The 18965-nt window shown below is 40.4% G+C and overlaps 1 protein-coding gene across 3 annotated transcripts in view; it reads left to right on the forward strand.

Moving 5' to 3' along the window:
- Window positions 1–18694, forward strand: part of LOC105222998 (ABC transporter G family member 20) — a 143078-nt gene extending 124384 nt beyond the window's left edge. For all 3 annotated transcript variants that reach the window (XM_049449336.1, XM_049449338.1, XM_049449337.1), the window contains 7 exons: window positions 303–462; window positions 7741–8003; window positions 8103–8196; window positions 15993–16420; window positions 16614–16833; window positions 16896–17073; window positions 17146–18694. In XM_049449336.1, coding sequence (XP_049305293.1) covers window positions 303–462; window positions 7741–8003; window positions 8103–8196; window positions 15993–16420; window positions 16614–16833; window positions 16896–17073; window positions 17146–17900 — 2098 coding nt within the window. In that variant the 3' untranslated portion in view covers window positions 17901–18694. The remainder of the gene's footprint in view (window positions 1–302; window positions 463–7740; window positions 8004–8102; window positions 8197–15992; window positions 16421–16613; window positions 16834–16895; window positions 17074–17145) is intronic.
- Window positions 18695–18965: the final 271 nt, after the last annotated feature.

Consider the following 18965-nt stretch of genomic DNA (forward strand, 5'->3'; position numbering starts at 1 on the left):
CCAGGGTATGAGAGTTGTGTGTGTGAATGCTGAGAAAAGCAATAAATTAAATGAGGATAAAGAATAAGCGCATTTAGGGAAGGTATTTGTGCTATAATCGCGTAAGTGGTGTCTACGCCAGTAAAAGAGAAGAAGATTTGTGCTCTTCCCGTGTCCACAGACTTGAAAATATTTTCAAGGATTCTTACGAAATATAGGCTTTATAAAATTATCACTGTTTATGTCCGAACCACAAATTGTTTATATACATATATTATTAATTACTTATATTAACAGTTTTGATCTCTTTATTTCTCTTGCAGTTATGGCCTCTTGGGTGCTTCCGGTTGCGGTAAGACAACACTACTTTCTTGCATCGTGGGCAGACGTCGCTTGAACTCCGGTGAAATATGGGTGCTTGGTGGACGTCCAGGGTCCAGAGGTTCGGGTGTGCCCGGACCACGTATCGGCTATATGCCGCAGGTGAGTTTCGTATTCAGACACTTTAAAGTTGAATTCAAAATTGGCCTCCTTAATTTGGACTGCAAACGAAAAAATCATTTATCACAGTTCCTAATAGCATGCAATCCTCTGTATTCGTCCTTCACTCGTTCGACTAGGCAGGAAGCTTTGAATCCGAAAAATTGTCGCTAATCTTAGCAATAAACTTGAATCTACTATTCCTGGCGAAGAGTTCGTTTTGTCGTACAATGTCGTCAGATGTAGCTCTTAACCAAAGTCTGAATTAATGTATGTAAAAAAATGTAGGGGTTTTGTGGTTAGGAGTTTCACCGTTCTCTCTTTTATCATGTTTCTTGCTCCGAAAATGACTAATGAATATCTCTCTCCAAATATTTGAACACTGACTTAGATGATTGTCGGATGAAGCAATATTGAGCTCACTGTCGTCTTCTTTTGGAAAGGCAAAATCGGAAATAACTTAACACGGCTGAAAGTCGGGATAACTTTTTTGTTATGGGTTCAAGCGAGCTGAGAAATTCTGGCGTTAACGAACACTCTCACGAACTTCAAATCATTCTGTTGGTATCGAAAGAAACGAGTTTTCGGTGCTACCATCCATATGACACTCGCGAAGGATAAACATACTGTCTTTACTTTTAAAAAGCTGATAATATGGTGGACAGGCGTACGGAAATCCACCCACCGGAAGAGAATGGAAAGGGTTCAGAGTCCCAGCTGAGTTCTTTGCTATTGCGAAAGCCGCGAAGCTGGCCTCTAATGTACTTGCAAACAGTTCCAGAGTCAATGTATACGTGGAGAACATCAGCAGAAATCAAGGCAGTAACGATTATCGGCCTGAAGTGTCTTGAGAAGCAAAGCAGCAGTGCAAAGTGTTGCCAGAAGTAAGCAACTTCACTTCTACTAAGTTCCAGGCCATAAAGGCATCAAGGGCAATGAAATGGTACGCGAGACTATGAAAAATGATTTACGGCTAACATCCGGAAACTCATGTATTGTCATCCTACGTTCTTGACAGAGAAAAAATCCGACCCCATGGAGTGAACTGCTTGGGTGCAAAATTATAAAGGTCATATGTAAAGCGGTAGATCAGAAATACAAAAAATTTCTAATGACAATCGATAGTAGAGACATTATGGGAATACTAACTGGGCACTGTCTGGTGGATGGGATTCACAGATCGCAGAATGGAGCTGATAGGTCGAGAACACTGCAGAAAATATCTAGAGCAGGGCACCAGGGAAATAAGGGAGCATATCTTGTGCACTTGTACCGTGTTGTAAGCATCTGGGGTCCCCACGGCATGATACACTGGAGGAGGTATTGATAGTGAGGTCGCAGAGTCTTCGCGTTAGGCGCAGACATCCTAAACGATGACTACTCTTCTTGGACCTAGCAACTGAATTCCATCTGGTATCGCAAAGGACCCAAACTGGTCTATGAGTGGCTTATTGACCTACCAGATTAACCTCACTTAACCTAACCTTTAAAAAGCTTAAGCTCTAGCAACTTGGAGTCTACCTATTTTATTTAGCTTATCTAAGGATTGCTCTGAGTTAAACGGATCTAAGGAATAAAGAAATAAAGAAAAGACCATACATCACCAACAATATGTCTGTTCCGTTCATACATACAGCACATCGGCTTTGGAGCTAGAGCAAAAAGACCCCCATTCATGTTCAAATGAAATAAAAAGCGAGAAACTGTTGGAGAATAAGTGCTTGGATTATGAAAAGCTTTTCATCTTCCATTTGTAGCGAAACAGTGTGCCAAGAAAAGCAAAACACATGCATATGTATGAGTGCATTGTAGACACATGGAATGAATGACTGAATTTTCTGAGCACCATATGCAAAAAATAGCAACAACAGCAACAAACAAACTCGAAATACTGCGAAGTACTCTAACACTGTGCAAAGCCACCGCATAAGCTACTTTTGCAACACTTAAATAAAAACAGAGACAACAGCAAAAACAATTGAATGTTGCAAATTATTTTATAACTGTAATTTCGGGATTTTTCACGCGTTGTTAAAAGCGATGCATTTTCGCGTTTCAAGTAATTTGCGTTATTTTAAGCTTCTCTCAAAGCGTTGATGCTTCTCATCTTCATCCGTACAGCTGATGCTGCTGGCTTTCGGTAAATGACAGTTACCTCCGCTTGGAAGACGCTGCAGTGGTCAGGAAGTCTAAAACTAGAGTTGATGGAAAGCTCCCAACAGTGGAATTCTTTACCAATCCTTTGAACTATCGGTAAAAAGGCTCATCGCTCTTCCCCTTCAGCGAGTCTTTCCCTTAGTGCCTCCCTCGAAGGTATGTGGACAGAGAGCAACAGCCAGGGCTAGGCTCGGTGACCTCGTAATACATGTATTTTTAAATGAGATCAAAATATGTGAGGATTTTAGTGTGCCTAGACTCGCATTCGTCCAAGTACCCAGAGTCTCTGAGTCTGGACAGCTTTCGCGGCCATGAGAGCAGCCCGTTGGAATAGTCAGCTTGTAACAGTTTATGAAGTTTTTATTCTTTCTTGAGATCTGTCTGCAATCGAGATCAAGGCCTTGGAAAGTGTTAGCAGTTTCGACGAAGTCTTTGTGTTGGGTCCGCAATCTACCAAGCTGAAGCAGTAAAACACAATTTTTCTCGGTGCCAAAGGCCTCTATAACAGGATGCGAATACCGCGGGACGCAAAAGAAGTGGAAAACTTTATACATCAGCAAGAGAAGCTTGCAAACTTATGATTCTGGCGTCTTTCCGATTTTTGTATTCCATTTTTACTCCCTGCTTCTGTTTCTTTTCTCTCTGTCGTTTTCAGCTTTTAAGTGTTGTCGCCGCAGCGCCGTCTTATCGCTTCTTGGAAACTGCAAACGCAGCTTAAAATCTACGAACCGTCGTTTTAATGTCTTTATCTACATCGAAACTGTGGAAGGCGTTGATAACAGTTGCCCGTGGATGTGCTACATGTATGCAAGTGCATATCTATTTATATAGATTTAACTGTAAAAGGATTTTTATTCTCTTAACACACTCTCTTCACACACTTAACGCTCAACGCTCAAACACTTTACGCAGAGTTGTATGGGACACAGCTACAGTTGGCATTAAATACTTCATATTAACGCTATGATGCTGCATGCCACACACGCTTGCGAGCATTCAAAACTAAGTATGCACCACGCTCCACTGGCGAGTGAAGTTGGCTGCGAATGCAGTGGCAACAAGAAAGTCGAAGAAAACAGTTAAAGAAATAAAAAAGGAAATGAAAGTGAAAACTGAAGAATTTAATGCGAGCAAATGGTGCAGGGAGGACGTGTTGCATGAAAAAAATGAAGTGACGAAAAAATGGCCGCGCACACAGACACATACATATATAACTGCGGCACCACATTCAAAGTTGTTCAAGTTGTTGCGCAAAAAAGAGAATCCTTCGAACTGGTTAAACAGCCAACATGGAATACGAGCGCGCCTCGCACGCCCTTCCAGCCGCGGCGCGCGCGTTCACATACTTTACGATTTGCTGCGCTCGCCAGTGCGGCATGTCCATTGTGACGCGTCTACATGAATACAGTGCGGGATTATGGGCGGATTTGTGAGCGACAACTCAAGGATGAAGCAAGACAAGACAAGAAAAAAGACAACAACAATAAGAACAAAAGCGCGTTCATAAAAGCATGCGTATATATGTATGTATATTGAAGTGATTGTGTGCGCGCTTGCTTGCTTGCCGCAATAACCGCCAATGCCATTCCCGACGCCTCGAGCGCGGTTACACGCACGCATACACATACATGCCGCGCGCACACACTTACGCTGGCGTTGCTATAGCACCGCACTTTCCGTTTGTAGTCACCACTGTACACTTGTTCGCAGCTTTTTGGTCATAAATCTACCAAATTCAACGCGCCCGTCTAACGCGCGCCATCATCCACACGCACCGCGTAACTCCTTCTTCAACTTTCGTAGCAAAATATGCGAGCGCGCAACATAAAATGTAGCAGCGCGAAGCGGCTTATTCATAGAATCTTGCTGAGCGCGCTCAATTGTTTTTGTTTTGCTTTTGTTGTTGTTCAAAATGTTGTCTCTTCTTATGCGCAAAACATTTGTATGCGTGTGTGTGTGTGTTTCGGTGTCGCCGATTGCTGCCATAATAACGAAATTCCCACAGGCCATGTCAGACAACAAGCGTAGCTCTTGAGCTGAGCTCCCTAGCTGCTTAAATGCGCGCAGATACCATTGAATTGCTATATTGATGGCGTCGCTGAAGAAAAGGCGTTCGCTTGGCTCTGTATGTGTGCGTGCATGTTGTGCGCGCACCGCAAATAGCTTATGAACGACATTTTGAAGATCGGATTAAATGTTTTGCGCTTTGTGTATTGCCCCTATTCTTGCACTGCTGTGCTACATTGTTGCTGCTACTTGCAGTTTGGTTCAATGAAAAATGATTTATTTTCAGCTGTTGGTATATTAAAAAGTTTCCGCTACCAAGTTCAACGGTAGAGGAATTCTTTCAGATTGTGGCGGGAGTGTGAGGCAGCTTTGAAGCGAGACATTTTGAAAGTTTAACTGCCTTAAAGTGTTAGAGTTAAAACTTCAAGAGATTATAAAACGATTCCAATGCGAGACTGAAGCGCTTTTACTCACGAGCACATAAAGTTCTATACTCACAACAAAAAAAAAAAAAAAACAACAACAACTACAAATTCAATACCCTGATTGTTGTTAAAAGTTGTTTCCGCGTTTGTAGTAGAGCGGCCTGATCACTTTCCTGGCGCATATTTAATTTCTCATTTCGATAGAGAACACTAATTCGTAACACCCAGTAAAGTCAAGGTTTACCTGTTCCAAACCTATTATCTCACTCTGTAAGCATTCTGCTTTTACTTCCACTTTCTCAATCCATCTCTCATTTCATTTATTCCTTCTCTGTATACAGAGAATACTCTGTACCCCTCTCTCATTCTTTATATCCCTTTTTCTTTTTTCTTTTCTGTTTTTTTTTTTGTTGAATTTCATTCATATATTTGATTTATTGCTGCCGTTTTAACAACACTTTTTCGGGTTTACGGACACTCACAACCTGACCTTAGAAGTGTTATTCGGTTATACTGACCGGCTATCATGCCACACATATACCCACTGGTCCTTAGAAATGCCAATTGGTTCATTTCAAATTTAGCTGTAGTTTTCGTCATAAAGGACTCAATGCTTTTTGCGAACTTTACCAGTAACTTGATCTCAAATTTTGATACTTCATCTAATTCCTTGAACTGCGATACTCCTAGATACTTAAGACGAGTTCTAGTTAGTGCTATGCCTACGGAGATGATTCAGTGCCTCTCTGGTGCCAACTTAACTGCTTTTCCTGCATGCGTCGTCATTACTTATGCCTATCGGGCTCACATATGGTGCCAATAGGTTGTGACCTGTCATCAAGCTAACAATCGTACTTCGAGAGCGGTCCTCAACTACGCCGCACCAATATGGTCGCCTGGATGCAGTGGAATGCAGACGAAGAAGTTTCAGACTTGTCAGAACACTGCACACCGGAGGTCATTCCTCAATTATGTCGACTACATTAGACAATACTACCACCACTGACTGCTATTCACAGCAGAGCCTTCACCGACTCCCTACCAGGAATTGGCGTACTCGGCGTCCAACCAATACACTTTGAAGACAAAGAGCTCGAGTTGCCGCGAGCAAGAGAGTGACTTTTCCGCAGCTTCGTTCTGGATATTGTTGCAGGTTACACTCCTAGTTATCCAGGTTCGATCCTCACAAATCAAATATATGTCCAGGGTGCAACGAGTCCCCGCATAATACTAACCACCTGTTTGATAACCCTACTCATCTAACCCCCCTATCCCTAGGGCCTGACCCAGTCGAAACAGCACGTTTCCTGGGTCTACTGTTGGATGACCCTGATTACAGCAATCTAATCCTTACCATCCTAACGGGGACTAAGTACCCGTTAGAACAACAACAATAGCGCGTGATTAAAAAGCATGCGTATTTTCCTTTAGGGCTCTTGCACAAGATCTTGCCAATACTATATGCCCATAAGGCAGCTGTCACTCTTTTCGGAAATTTCATTACGTCTCGTTTCCCGGAATTTCTATGTGCCCAAGAGCCCAGTATAAAACGGCGCATATTCTTATCCTACGTTCTTAGCTATTTTAGGCGTTTGCCTGACCGCAAAGACTACCTTCTGAAAGAAACTGTAGTATTTCGGAAGCGTGAAGGGTCGCCTGAGATCAAGCTTCGAGCAACAGGTTCCGGCTCCCATTCCATTTTTTATTCATATGTGTAGATGCTGTAAGTTCCACAGTCGAGACGCTTGTGTGGCTTGAAACCTTTTCTCCTATATAGTCTATTTTATCCACCAAACCTATCCTTATTGACTGTGTCCGAAAATCGTTGTGGAGAATTCCCCTTAGGCCATCAATCTTGCAGCTGACAGCCTTACTGCATAGTTTTTCTAGTCCGGTTCTGTACCTCCTTGCAAAGAGTAGCATATCGCTCTTATCGGCATTTATCTCCTATGGCCTATATCGCCCATCAGTGTATGAACCTTAGGGCTTTGCCACACCTTATTGATTGTGTCTAGGTACTTCCTCGTCACTTATGTAGCTGTGTCGTCTGCATAGGTGTCCGTGTGCTTAACTTTCAAATATTTTTCGGAAGCTCATTAGTCACAAGTGATCATAGTAAACGCCCAGAGTATATTAATTATGCTCTAGAGCTCCTTATTCACTTGTGATTAGCGAAAATACTATTCCTTATTCAGAAGGGTTGATTAGTAACGGCGCAGGACTCAAGTTCCGCCAGCTTAATTTGATAATTGCGTTCGAAAGTCTCTTAAGGAAGCCGCTAGCTATTAGAGCCAGTTGATATAAGAAGGGCTAAACGCTTTTGACTGCAACCCACGTGAGTTCGGCTGGGTAGCAGGGGCCGTTGCAAGCTCAGTAGACACTACTATGCCACAAAGGTGTCAGTCGAAACTGAGTGTGGTAGAGTTACCAGAGCTTTCCTATTCCTCAATTAAACTGCTTTCCTATTGTAAACACGAATTCACGCTTCATTTCTTATTTATTTACTCACACACTTGCAAACCATTCCATTCGAATTTTCGTTTTCCATTTTTTACTTTAAACTCTCGGATTTTTCATGCGAATTCAGGTGGTGTGCGCTTACATTGTCTGTTATTCACCGAATTTTTTCACTTGCATTTTTTTAACGTTGCTTTTTTTTGCTCTCTTTCTTTTTTTTTTCGTACATACACAGGAAGTTGCACTCTATGGCGAGTTCACGTTGCGCGAAACACTAATCTACTTCGGCACGATTGCGGCTATGGCCCGCAGCGATATCGATGACCGCACGGAATTTTTGTTGAAATTTTTGAATCTGCCAAATGGTTCGCGGCAGGTGAAAAATCTCAGCGGTGGCCAACAGCGACGCATGAGTTTGGCCGTGGTCCTGTTGCACGAACCGGAATTGCTGATACTTGACGAGCCGACTGTGGGCGTTGATCCAGTCTTGCGGCAAAGGTAATTGAATAGTCTACGGCACGTGGGCACACACATTTATTTGCATGCATATATGTATTCTAATTTTCGGTTTTTTATCTTTCCACATGTTTCGCCTAGTATCTGGGATCATCTGGTTGACATAACAAAAACTGGAAATACAACTGTGATAATTACAACACATTACATTGACGAGTGCGCTCAGGCACATGTGGTAAGTTGACTAGAATTTCAATTTTTTTTCGTGCCAAGGTTAAGGTATCGGTTTGCAAGCATAACACTTTTATTTGGATGTTAGGCTTGTCGCATTAAAGAGAAATTCATGAAATTGGTATGTTTTCCCGAAGGCCGGCGAAAGTTTACATGTCGTTGACAAGGATTTCAAGACTTGAAGGAATTAGGTGCTCCAGGTTTCTTTTATGGTCCTGTATGTTAGGACGGTAGTAGCAGAGTACCAGATATTAGGGGATACGCTTACCTAAAGTAAAGGAAAGTCGGTAAACACTGCTCAACATGCCTTTACGGAGCACCAGAAGGGAGCCCTTACGTACAAAAAATATGCAGCGGTGACATTTCTAGATATTGAGGGAGCTTTCCACAGCGGCTGAAGGCGGTTATCAGAGCTCTTCCGTTATGGTTTCCAGAGAGGGTTATTCCGAAATCCTCTCTCACTGCGCCTGCATCTCTGATAATTGGAATCATTGTGTCGTAGAGCCGACTCTTGGTAGTGGCACCTTTTCCGCGCACATACCTTCCAATTACATGAGGGTGAGGCGCAGTCGATGGAGAAGAGAAGTAGTGAGCTTTCTAATTGATTAATCGATGGTTACGGAAAAGGCTGGATAAAGAGCCTTTCATCGCTTAAAGCTAGTCCAGAAGTGCATGACCTCGTTCGTTTAAATTCTTGTTCTTAGCAAAGTTCATCGCGTCAAAATAATGAAAGCTATAACGCAATCTTATTGGCTCTCGTCCGGTGAGGCTAAGCACGCAACTTTTCAATGTTCCATCTATGAACATCGAGCTTAGCTAGCGTTGGTTAGTGACTAGCATATGTTCGGTAACAAAAAATTTCTCGCTGAAAGTGGAACGTAAGAGGTCAATTTAAAATTTATTTCGCCACAATAATGGTAGTTTTAAATGAAAAGTGTCCTATTGACTATCGTACGGTGAGGCTAAGGATTTTGGAACCACGCAACTTTTCAATGTTCCATCTAGAAAGTTGAAATGGAAACATCTCGACACCTTCTCCCCTACTATCTCCGTTGTCTTAGCTTCTGTGAACTAAGAAAATCAGTTGTAATTGACATAAGCTGTCTCAATAAATTTGTGGCAGACTCGAGGCGTTATGTCGACAAGCGTTGATTCTTGATTCAAATTCAGGAGTTCTGGGCATTAAACGGACAACACTCGCAGGCCGTGCAAGTGCGATATTCGTGTTCTACGGCTTTCTGCCTGTTTAACTTAGCTAACCTAAACTAAGGTTAGAGTTTAGATAATGTACAAGGTGCGTTCCAAAGTAAACAGGACTTAAAAAAAAAACAGAACAAATGGTCTTTTCCCAAAATCAATTTATTTTATTGCAAATAGTCTCCGTCTGCTTCAATACTGCTTTTTGCATGGTCCAAAAGCATGTCGAGTACCGGTGCAAGCCTTTTGAATGGCCTCTACGTCTGCATAACGCTTTCCTTTCATGGGCAAATACATTTTTCCGAAACGGAAGAAGTCGCACGGTGCCTCATCAGCTAAATACGGATAGTGGTTAATGGCTAAAATGTGATTTTTGCTCAAATAATCGTCCGTCGAATATTGGATTCTGAGAAATTTTTGGTCGTCAGTCAATTTGTGCGGAACAAACCGTGCACACATCTTGCGAAAGCCCAAATTTTTGGTTAAAATGCGATACATCTATGTTTTGGAGATCTTCAATTCCATTTCTATGAATTTCAATAATGATTTCGGCTGATTTTTGATGAATTCACGCACAGTTTCGATGGAATTTCCGGTTATGATGGATTTTTATTGGCACACATATTGATCGACATTTATGCCCTTACGACCACTTTGAAAACGTTGAAATCACTCGTGCACTCTGCTACGGGATAGACGCTCAACGCCATAAACTTGTTTCACCAATGGAAACGTTTAAGAAAAAGTTGTATCAATTTTAACAAAATTTATTGTTGGCTCTTTGTTCGAAGCTCATTTTCGTACCGATAACATAAAAATACTCAGACTTAAAACGCAATAATTTCACTTAAAATCAATGAAATGTCATGAAATTCTCACTAGACAATCAATAAAAATAGCAGATTCGCACTTGTAGACATATAGATGGCGCCACCAGGGGCCTAGATTCAACAAATCCTGCTTACTTTGGATTGCACCTTGTATTAAAGAACTTAGTTGCCACCTTGATTGAATATTTGAGCCAGAGTTCACATGAAGTTAAAATGCTGTGATGTTTTTTAGTCTTTTAAAAAGGTGTTTAAATAAATGTATTTATTTTATGGCATTGCCAGATAGTTTTAAATATACTAAAAACTCCTATAATCAATAAAATTTCAATTTTTGTAATTAAATATATTTTTAAATAATAATGAATTTGTATTTCATGTGATCCAAAGAGACGTTGAAAGATTTTCTATTCTCGAAAAAAAATAAAATTAAATATTTTATTGCCTGTCGCATCTGTTTATTGATATTGATTTAGATTTCATGTGATTGACACGTTAAATTAAGAAAAAAATTTGTTTAATTGAAAAACGAAATAAAATATTTAATTCCCCTTCACATACGATTATTGAAGCAATTTCTATTTACTAAACTAAAATGCAGTGGCAACAGCAGCAGTGATAAATTAAAACACTTTTATCTACAAACATATGGCATGCCATCAACGCGGTGACACATCAAATTAGACTCAAATAAATACACGCCACTAAAACTGTGATGTTTTCCCTGTTTCACAGCAGTTTGACGGTAAATACGAAACTAAACGCTTGATACCGAAATTGATAGTTGAATAGATTTGCCACAACAACATTTGCTTTACCATTTTCACCGATAAGCGCCCAAAAGCAGGCAACGCAACTTTATTGGCGAAAAAAAAAACGAAATTTCGTGTGTAAGGCACTGCTTTGCTGCTACTTTCTTACCATATAAGTACTATGTATGTGTGTGTGTAGTTACATAGTTTGGTATTGAAAGCCCACCTTCGGTACACAAATAGTCAGTGGCATTTGCGCGCAGTCATCACTTTCGGCAAGTTCACCAAAAATTACATGCACGAAGACAACTGCGAAGGTTTATATATGCTTGTATGTGTGTGCCGATGTGTGTATGTATATGTTGATGTGCGCACATAAGTAGCAAAACGGCTGACAACGCTAAGTGCGCGTGGCGCGTATGAGATTGTTTGTTTTATCGTTACTTGTACGCTGCCAGGCATAAGCATATTCCCACTATCTTTGTTTGTTTGCCTGCATATGTGTGTGTGTGTGTGTAACACGAGTGAGACGCTACTCCTGCACAAATACAGGCATGTTGTCGTTGTTGTTACAACTCTCTGCCGCACGCATCGCATCGCCTAATCCCCGTTCGTGGCAAACGTATCTATCGCACTACTAGCGCATGATACATTGCGTATACGCCGTGTATGCCCAGCGGCATTAATGCTGCGTATGCCAACTGTAAGCGACAACGCGCTGCCGCTGATGTGCTGTTGTGTTTGCATGTGTGTATACATATGTATAGATGTATATATGTATAGATGTATGCATATATAGATGTGTGTGTGTGCGCAAGTATTTACGCGTGTGCTGAAACTCCTCATGGCAGGATAGTACTTTTCCTGGCTTTTAGCTTTTGGCGCTTACAATGTGTGCCGAAAACTTCGTATTGATATTAAATTAAGTTGCACGGAAGCCGGAAATTGTAAATAATGTCAATTTCTATGCTATTTAATCCAGTACAAACTCGAGGATTAACTTTTATTTATTAACAGATTTACGCGCAGGCCGCCGTGAGTAACGACTTGCCTTTGTTCGGCTGGCCGCCTGCTGTGTTAGCTTCACCTTAAGGTGGTAAATGTATACACGTGTTTATATACAAACACACATATAGCCACCATATACATATACACTTACAAATATGCATTCATTTTGTATGACCAAAAGTCAATACCGACAAATGTAAAGCGATTATTGGCGAGTAATACATCAACAAACATATTTACGCTCTTTCATACACACTCGAACTTTTTCATACACACATACACGTACATGCCATACAAGGTTTTACCCTGCCTATGTGTTTACATTGCTTTTCGACACTTATGTTGTGCATCACAACGACCAGTCAGCCGGCGAAAATTGCTCGCCGTTACAGATGCGTCCTTAATTAAGTATTTCTTTGGTTTTTGCAAGCGTTGCGTTAAGTTTTCTTTGTATCGACGTAGTGAGTACTCGATATATAAAAAGGTGGTTTGACGCTCTTGTTATGTGGTGGTAAGCTATATGCTTTAGTTTAACCCTGCTATGACTAGTGAGAAATGTTTTTCGGACAACAAAAATTGGAAAGTTTTTCTTTTCATTGAAAGTCAAACAGAAATAATGTCATAAAAATGTTCACAGTTTACATGTGGATTAAATGGGTTTTAAACACGATGTTCAACTTATGTGTGCTACCAATGTTTTTTACAGAAAAAATCAATTGAATGAAACACCTTGATTCAATCTTTTTCAATTTAATTTTTTTTGCTTGCGCCGCGTTCATACAATTGTTGTAAAAAAAGCTGATATAAGTGGTTTCTGATGACCTGATTTAATTTGACGATTCTACCATTCAAAAAAATTGGCAGCGCCCGCAACGAGTACTCGTAATAGTCCAAAACGCCAAATCTCAACCATTGCTGGAAAAGCTTTTGATGAGTCAACTAACTTGTATGAGGTCATGCATTAGCCTGAGGGAACACCAAACCTTTTTTATTGATCAATACTGGTGGCTTCTGTTTGAGAGCAATACTCAATTTGTCCAGCTGATCAAAAAACTTTGGCATTAATGATGGTATTCTAGGGGAAAAGCTCAAAGTAAACGATCCTTTTGAGATCACGCCAATATATCCATTCTTTGGTGACTATTCGAAGTGGTTTGATCTTGTTCATCTTTCTCATACTATGGTCTCTTGTGCTTTATATTCGTCTAAGCAACCTAACTTTCGTGACCAGTAACAATGCGTTTCAAAAACGTACATATTACTTCCTTGACGTATGTATGTTGAGCTAATCACTGTCGTTAACGCGACAAAAGAAATTTACTAAAGCTTCTCTCTCTCGAGTTGTTATTTGACGATTTGCTTCGACCATTGACTTTATTTTATCCACAACGGTTTCAGGACCCCTTCCCGGCCGCGGTGTATTCAAGGTCGAAATTGCCGGAACGAGATGTTGCAAAGCTTATGGGTATATTAGTATAAAATTATACAAAAATTAATGATTGGTTATACAGCGGTTATACATCGGTTATGCATCGGTTATACATCGGTTATACATCGGTTATATATCGGTTATATCATACTTTATGGGTATATGCATATAGTTTTTCTGAAACTGCTTTTATGAGCACTTTGTAAGGTCTATTAAACGAATAATTTACTACATCACTAAAATGGTTTTTACTGGCTGTGAATCCTCCACTTATGCATGTTGTTAAATCACAGCCAAAACAAACAATTCATATAGCCATTAAAGACTACAAGCGAACCAGTTAGAACTTGGAATGGAAGCAGTTCAAGCTTTACCAACACATCTATGATTTTTATTATTTTTCCTCAACACAAAACCACAGAAATTCGCTTAAGTAGGGTTAAATACGAGTAGAACTACTTTTGCTGTAACCGAAAGCAAAGTTCCGTTATAACTTGCTCAATCATTCGCACAATCTCACTCCCACGCGTTATTCACATCTATAGAGTTAAAGACTTCTTTCCTTTGCATTTCCACTTTTGCTTTATTTACTCATCTTTCTCTGCGCTTTACTCTTTTCATTTAATTTATTCCTGGGAGTGTCCGCTCATGTTCAAATGGTAATCAATTATTGTAGTTAATTTCCGCACGTCGCATTCATCGTATCTCACATATAAACACCCGCTTAACTGTTAGCTAAGAATATGTAACGGTATTATGCATGAGTTGAAGCTGTGGACATTCAAGTGTATATTTTTAGTGAAAATTTATTTAAACGTCCGTACGCACGTACAAAAACTAACCCATTTCTAGTTCAATACTTTCTAATAAGAAAGGCAAAGAGCGTAGTAAATATAGAAAAATAACGGAACTAAAGAGCGATTGAAAAGCGCTCGGAAACGGAATAAAAGACACAGTGGTTAAATTTCAGACAGTAAAGCTTGCGGTTTCAATGACCTTTGGCTTCAATGAAGCAATATAAGTTAGCGTCAGTTGAGGTTAGCCTGTTTTGATGTATCAAGTTAGTGTGCTAAGACTCTGATGATCTTTGCAAAACCACTTAAAATAGGTTAGATAGGAAAAGAAGGCGGAGAAGGGACGAAAGGAAGGGATGTTTTTGTTATAACGAAAGAAAGTAACTTATTTTGAAAATCGCGGCAGAGTACATATCCAACGACTAAATAAAAATCTGGATCCGTTCCTGTCACGTTGACATGTGATAACGTTTCTAAATCTTGACTAAAAGCTATATTAGAGATGTTTTCACCCTAATCGAGCTTTTGTTAATGTGTCCTTTTCATTACGGATGCTTTTTGCATGACGGGTCCCAAACCAAGCGCACAATCCTGGGGAGGGATGGTTCGCTTTCTCACTTTAGCTCGCTTCAAAGGATTGTTCTTTGGCTACCTGAAGGATACCTTGTCTAAGATCGGAAATCGAGAGCTCTTTGAGCCATACGTATATAAAATAATCGTTTTGACCACTTATTTTAGCTCCTACAAGTCATGTGATCTTCTTTACGACATTTGAGCCACCATGTGAGAGTCCCTCTACTATTAGTCTCTGAGCAGCTGGTCGTAGGTTATTTTCTGTTAGTTCCTTAGGTCTAATCTTTTTAAGAGCTTAATGGATATGCGTTATAAGCAAGTCTCTTTCCTGCTACCGAACATCTTTGTAGCGATATAGGTTGGTTAACCCCGATTTCTCTTTATAAGTAAAGGGTAAATTTCGGCGAAAAGCCGAGATTTTAGTACTTATGAAGCAAACTTTGCCACTTTAGCGTGATCTTAGCTATGATCCAATGTCATATAACTTTTTCGTCATTCCGCCAAATCATCAAGGACCTGCACTGTACCACTGCAACGTCAAAATACTAGGCTGCCTCTGTTCGCTTTAGCTAAAAGTTAAGCGAATCCGAGTGCAATGCTTGCGAGTTTGCTAGGCGTCGAGTTACGCTAACTGACGAGTTAACTTTCCTCTTTCATTTCCATTTGGTTTAAAAGAGAAACGGAACTACAGGCTGGCTGTACATATTTAAAAACGTACACCTCCCCGCATTTAACTCCCCGCTTTCAGTTCATGTTTAACTGACTGACCAAAATTGATAGTCGAGTTGAAGTTGTGTACAATAATTGACTGCGGCAGAGGTCAAACCGAACTGCACAATGCGGTTTATCACAAAGTTTACTCGGCCGCAAGTGGCTAACTGGCCAAAGCACACACAAAGTTGCATACAAAAACTTCGACGAAGCACACAGCTATTCAGACAGGAGCTTGTGTCTGCCTACAAATTTAATCTCACATACTAATTTAGTTTATTATTAACAAACAAGTTGTACTAACCTATAGTATATATATATGTTATACTAACCCATACTATACATGTTGTACTAACCTATAGTATACATGTTAGTATATCTACTTTGTATACTCATATTTACACAAGCGGCAAGTAAATAGCCACAGAACTGACCACCAACAAAACTTTTTATCTCCAACTTCTCGATTCTTTTTTATTTCCTATTGTTGTATTTTTTGTCATTACTAGATTGGCCTTTTGCGTGGTGGTCGCATGCTTGCCGAGGAGGCGCCCACATTTTTGCGCCAACAATACAATGCCAGCTCATTGGAGGAAGTCTTTCTGAAGTTGTCTGTTCTGCAGAATATGGGACGACGGCGCCGTTCGTCGATTGCACAGGAAATCGTCGAACAAGTGCAAGTGCCAGCCATTTCGAATCCGGCTTTGGATATGTCTGATGAGCATAATACCGCCGATATATCGGGTGAATTCGGTGATAATATCTCGATGAATTCAGCAATACGTGATCCGATTACGGCCGCTGAGATGCCCGCTTCACCGCTGCCAAACGATAAGGAGCCACCAGCAACGTTAATGCAATATTTGGATGTGATAAGCTCGCATCATATGCGCGCCTTGGTGTGGAAGAACTATCTGTGGATGTTGCGTAATGTGGGGTGAGTTAAAGAATAAACCTTTAAGCCCTTTATTCTAAACTAAGTGATAGGAAAAACTGCAATTTGCAATACTTCTTTATGCTTTAAACAAATTGAAACGCGCTGAGTAATATCTTACGAATATGACTCATTTGACCAAACCAAGAACCCATGTGAGTCATAATATTATTAAATTTTATTTTTTCTCGTACAGCATAATGATGTTCATAGTCGCCTTGCCGGTTGTGCAAATTATACTCTTCTGTTATGCTATTGGTCACGATCCCACCGGTCTCAAGTTGGCAGTGGCCAATGGTGAGCTCTCCGAACAAATGGCAATCGATCAATTTTGTCCAGTTTTTCCGGGTTGCAATCAAACGTATTTGAGTTGCCGCTATCTGGATATGCTGAAGAAGAATAAGAGTATGGAAGTGGTGAGTTGCTGGGCACATATTACATTCCATTTGATAAACTGAGACGTTTTGCCTTTTTACAGAAATTTTTCCAAAACGAGGAGGCAGCCAATGCTGAGGTACGACGCGGCAATGCATGGGGTTCATTGGTTTTCGATAAGAACTATACGAACTCATTGAATGAGCGTGTTGAAAGCGGACGTTATGCCGATAATGCTACCATCGACTCTTCGGATGTTAATGTGCGCTTGGATATGTCAAGTAAGTGTTGCATCTATTTTCTTAATAATTAGGACTGACTAACTTTTCGTACGCTCTTCATTCTCCTTATAGATCAACAAATCTCCACGCTGCTCTATCGTGATCTACAATATACGTTCTTCGATTTCGTCGAAGACATACTGCGTGATTGCGAACTGAATCCGAAAATTGGCCGCATACCCGTTGACTGGGAGAGGCCGATCTATGGCACGCGCAATCCGAATTTCACCGATTTCGCTGCACCCGGCGTCATATTAACCATCATATTCTTCCTCTCCGTAGCAATCACATCGGGTGCCATGCTGATCGAACGTAACGAGGGCATGTTGGAACGTTGCTTGGTGGCCGGCATCACAGGACCCGAAATACTCTTCTCACAAGTACTCTCACAATTCACCGTCGTCATATTACAAATGACCTTCGTGCTAATTGTCGGCTTCGGTTTCTTCGATCTCACCAACGAGGGCAGCATGTGGCTGGTGATTGCGCTCTGCCTGCTCAACGGCTTGTGTGGCATGTGTTTCGGTTTCGTCATTGCCTGTGCCGTGGACACGGAGCGCACGGCTACTTACGTGGCAATGGGCTCCTTCTTGCCAATCGTTATGTTGTGCGGCATCATTTGGCCCATTGAGGGCATGTATCCAGCATTGCAGTTCATCACCGTATTCTTGCCGTTAACCAAACCCACGGAGTGTCTACGTTCGATATTGCAACGTGGTTGGGGTTTCTCGGAACCATCCGTACATAACGGTTTCATCTCGATATCGCTCTGGGTGTTGGTCTTTTTGGTGTTGAGCATATTATTCCTCAAATTTAAGAAGGGTTAAAGAAGTGTGCGGCCTTAGCAGGGTGTATGTGGATGTGGAGAGCGTGCGAGTGAGAGCGGTAGAGAGTGTGCGAGGAAGAGCGCGTGGCATTCTACGTGTGTTTGTGGCGTGTGAGTGCGTTGTAAGAGCGTGTCTTAGCGCACGTGGTCGCGTTTTGCGGCATTTTTTGGTTACAGGGTGGTAAAGTGTTAATCAAATTATTTAAGTTAGCGAACTAGCATAGTTCTTCTTGTGTTGTGTTAACTTTTTTCTTCTCGTAATATATGTTTGTATGTACTTTTATATATGTAGGTGCAGTTAGCAGTTTTATAACAGTTATTTTATTTGGATTTTATTTACTGTAGCAAACTTGCTCACCCCTGGCGCTCAATATTGGCTGTGGATGCAGCGGTAATGAGCGTTTTTATATAAAATATTTTTTTATATTTTTTTTATTTTAAATTTAAATTCTTTATAATTAACCTTTTTTCAATTTCGTCGAAATTTTTAATTTAATTTCCTCTACTGTTAGCTCGTTTTGTATATAGTTTTAAGGCTAAAGGATTTTATTATACTAAATATATAAAAAAAATAATTATTATTTTCATGTGGGTTAAGTATGATAATAGAAAAACTGCAAAAACAACAAGAACAACAACAAAAAAATACGAAAAAGCAAAAACTAAATATTTGTATGTCGATTTGCTTGTACTTCACTTGTATACAAGCGGCAATATTTGTATTTGTCTGTCTGTATGTATGTCGGCATCTGTTTTGTAGCCGTAATTTATGCAATAAAAATTATACACACAACACTGATAACGGTTTATTTATTGTGCGCGACATTGCTGTCACAACGCCGGTCACAATGCAAGGGCGTGGCAGCGGCAAGTTGCCTTTAATTATACAAATTATGCTGATTTAATGGACGGCAACATGTTTGTTTATTGTAAGCTGATCTATAAAAATAATAAAATCTCTGTACACATCATTTTCTATACACAATTTTTTTGTTTATTTGCATAAAATTGTTCATATGATTTAATTGATTTATTTTTTTTTTGTTGGTCGGAAAGGAAGCGTTTA

Source organism: Bactrocera dorsalis, chromosome 2, assembly GCF_023373825.1.
Source record: "Bactrocera dorsalis isolate Fly_Bdor chromosome 2, ASM2337382v1, whole genome shotgun sequence".
Classification (NCBI taxonomy): domain Eukaryota; kingdom Metazoa; phylum Arthropoda; class Insecta; order Diptera; family Tephritidae; genus Bactrocera; species Bactrocera dorsalis.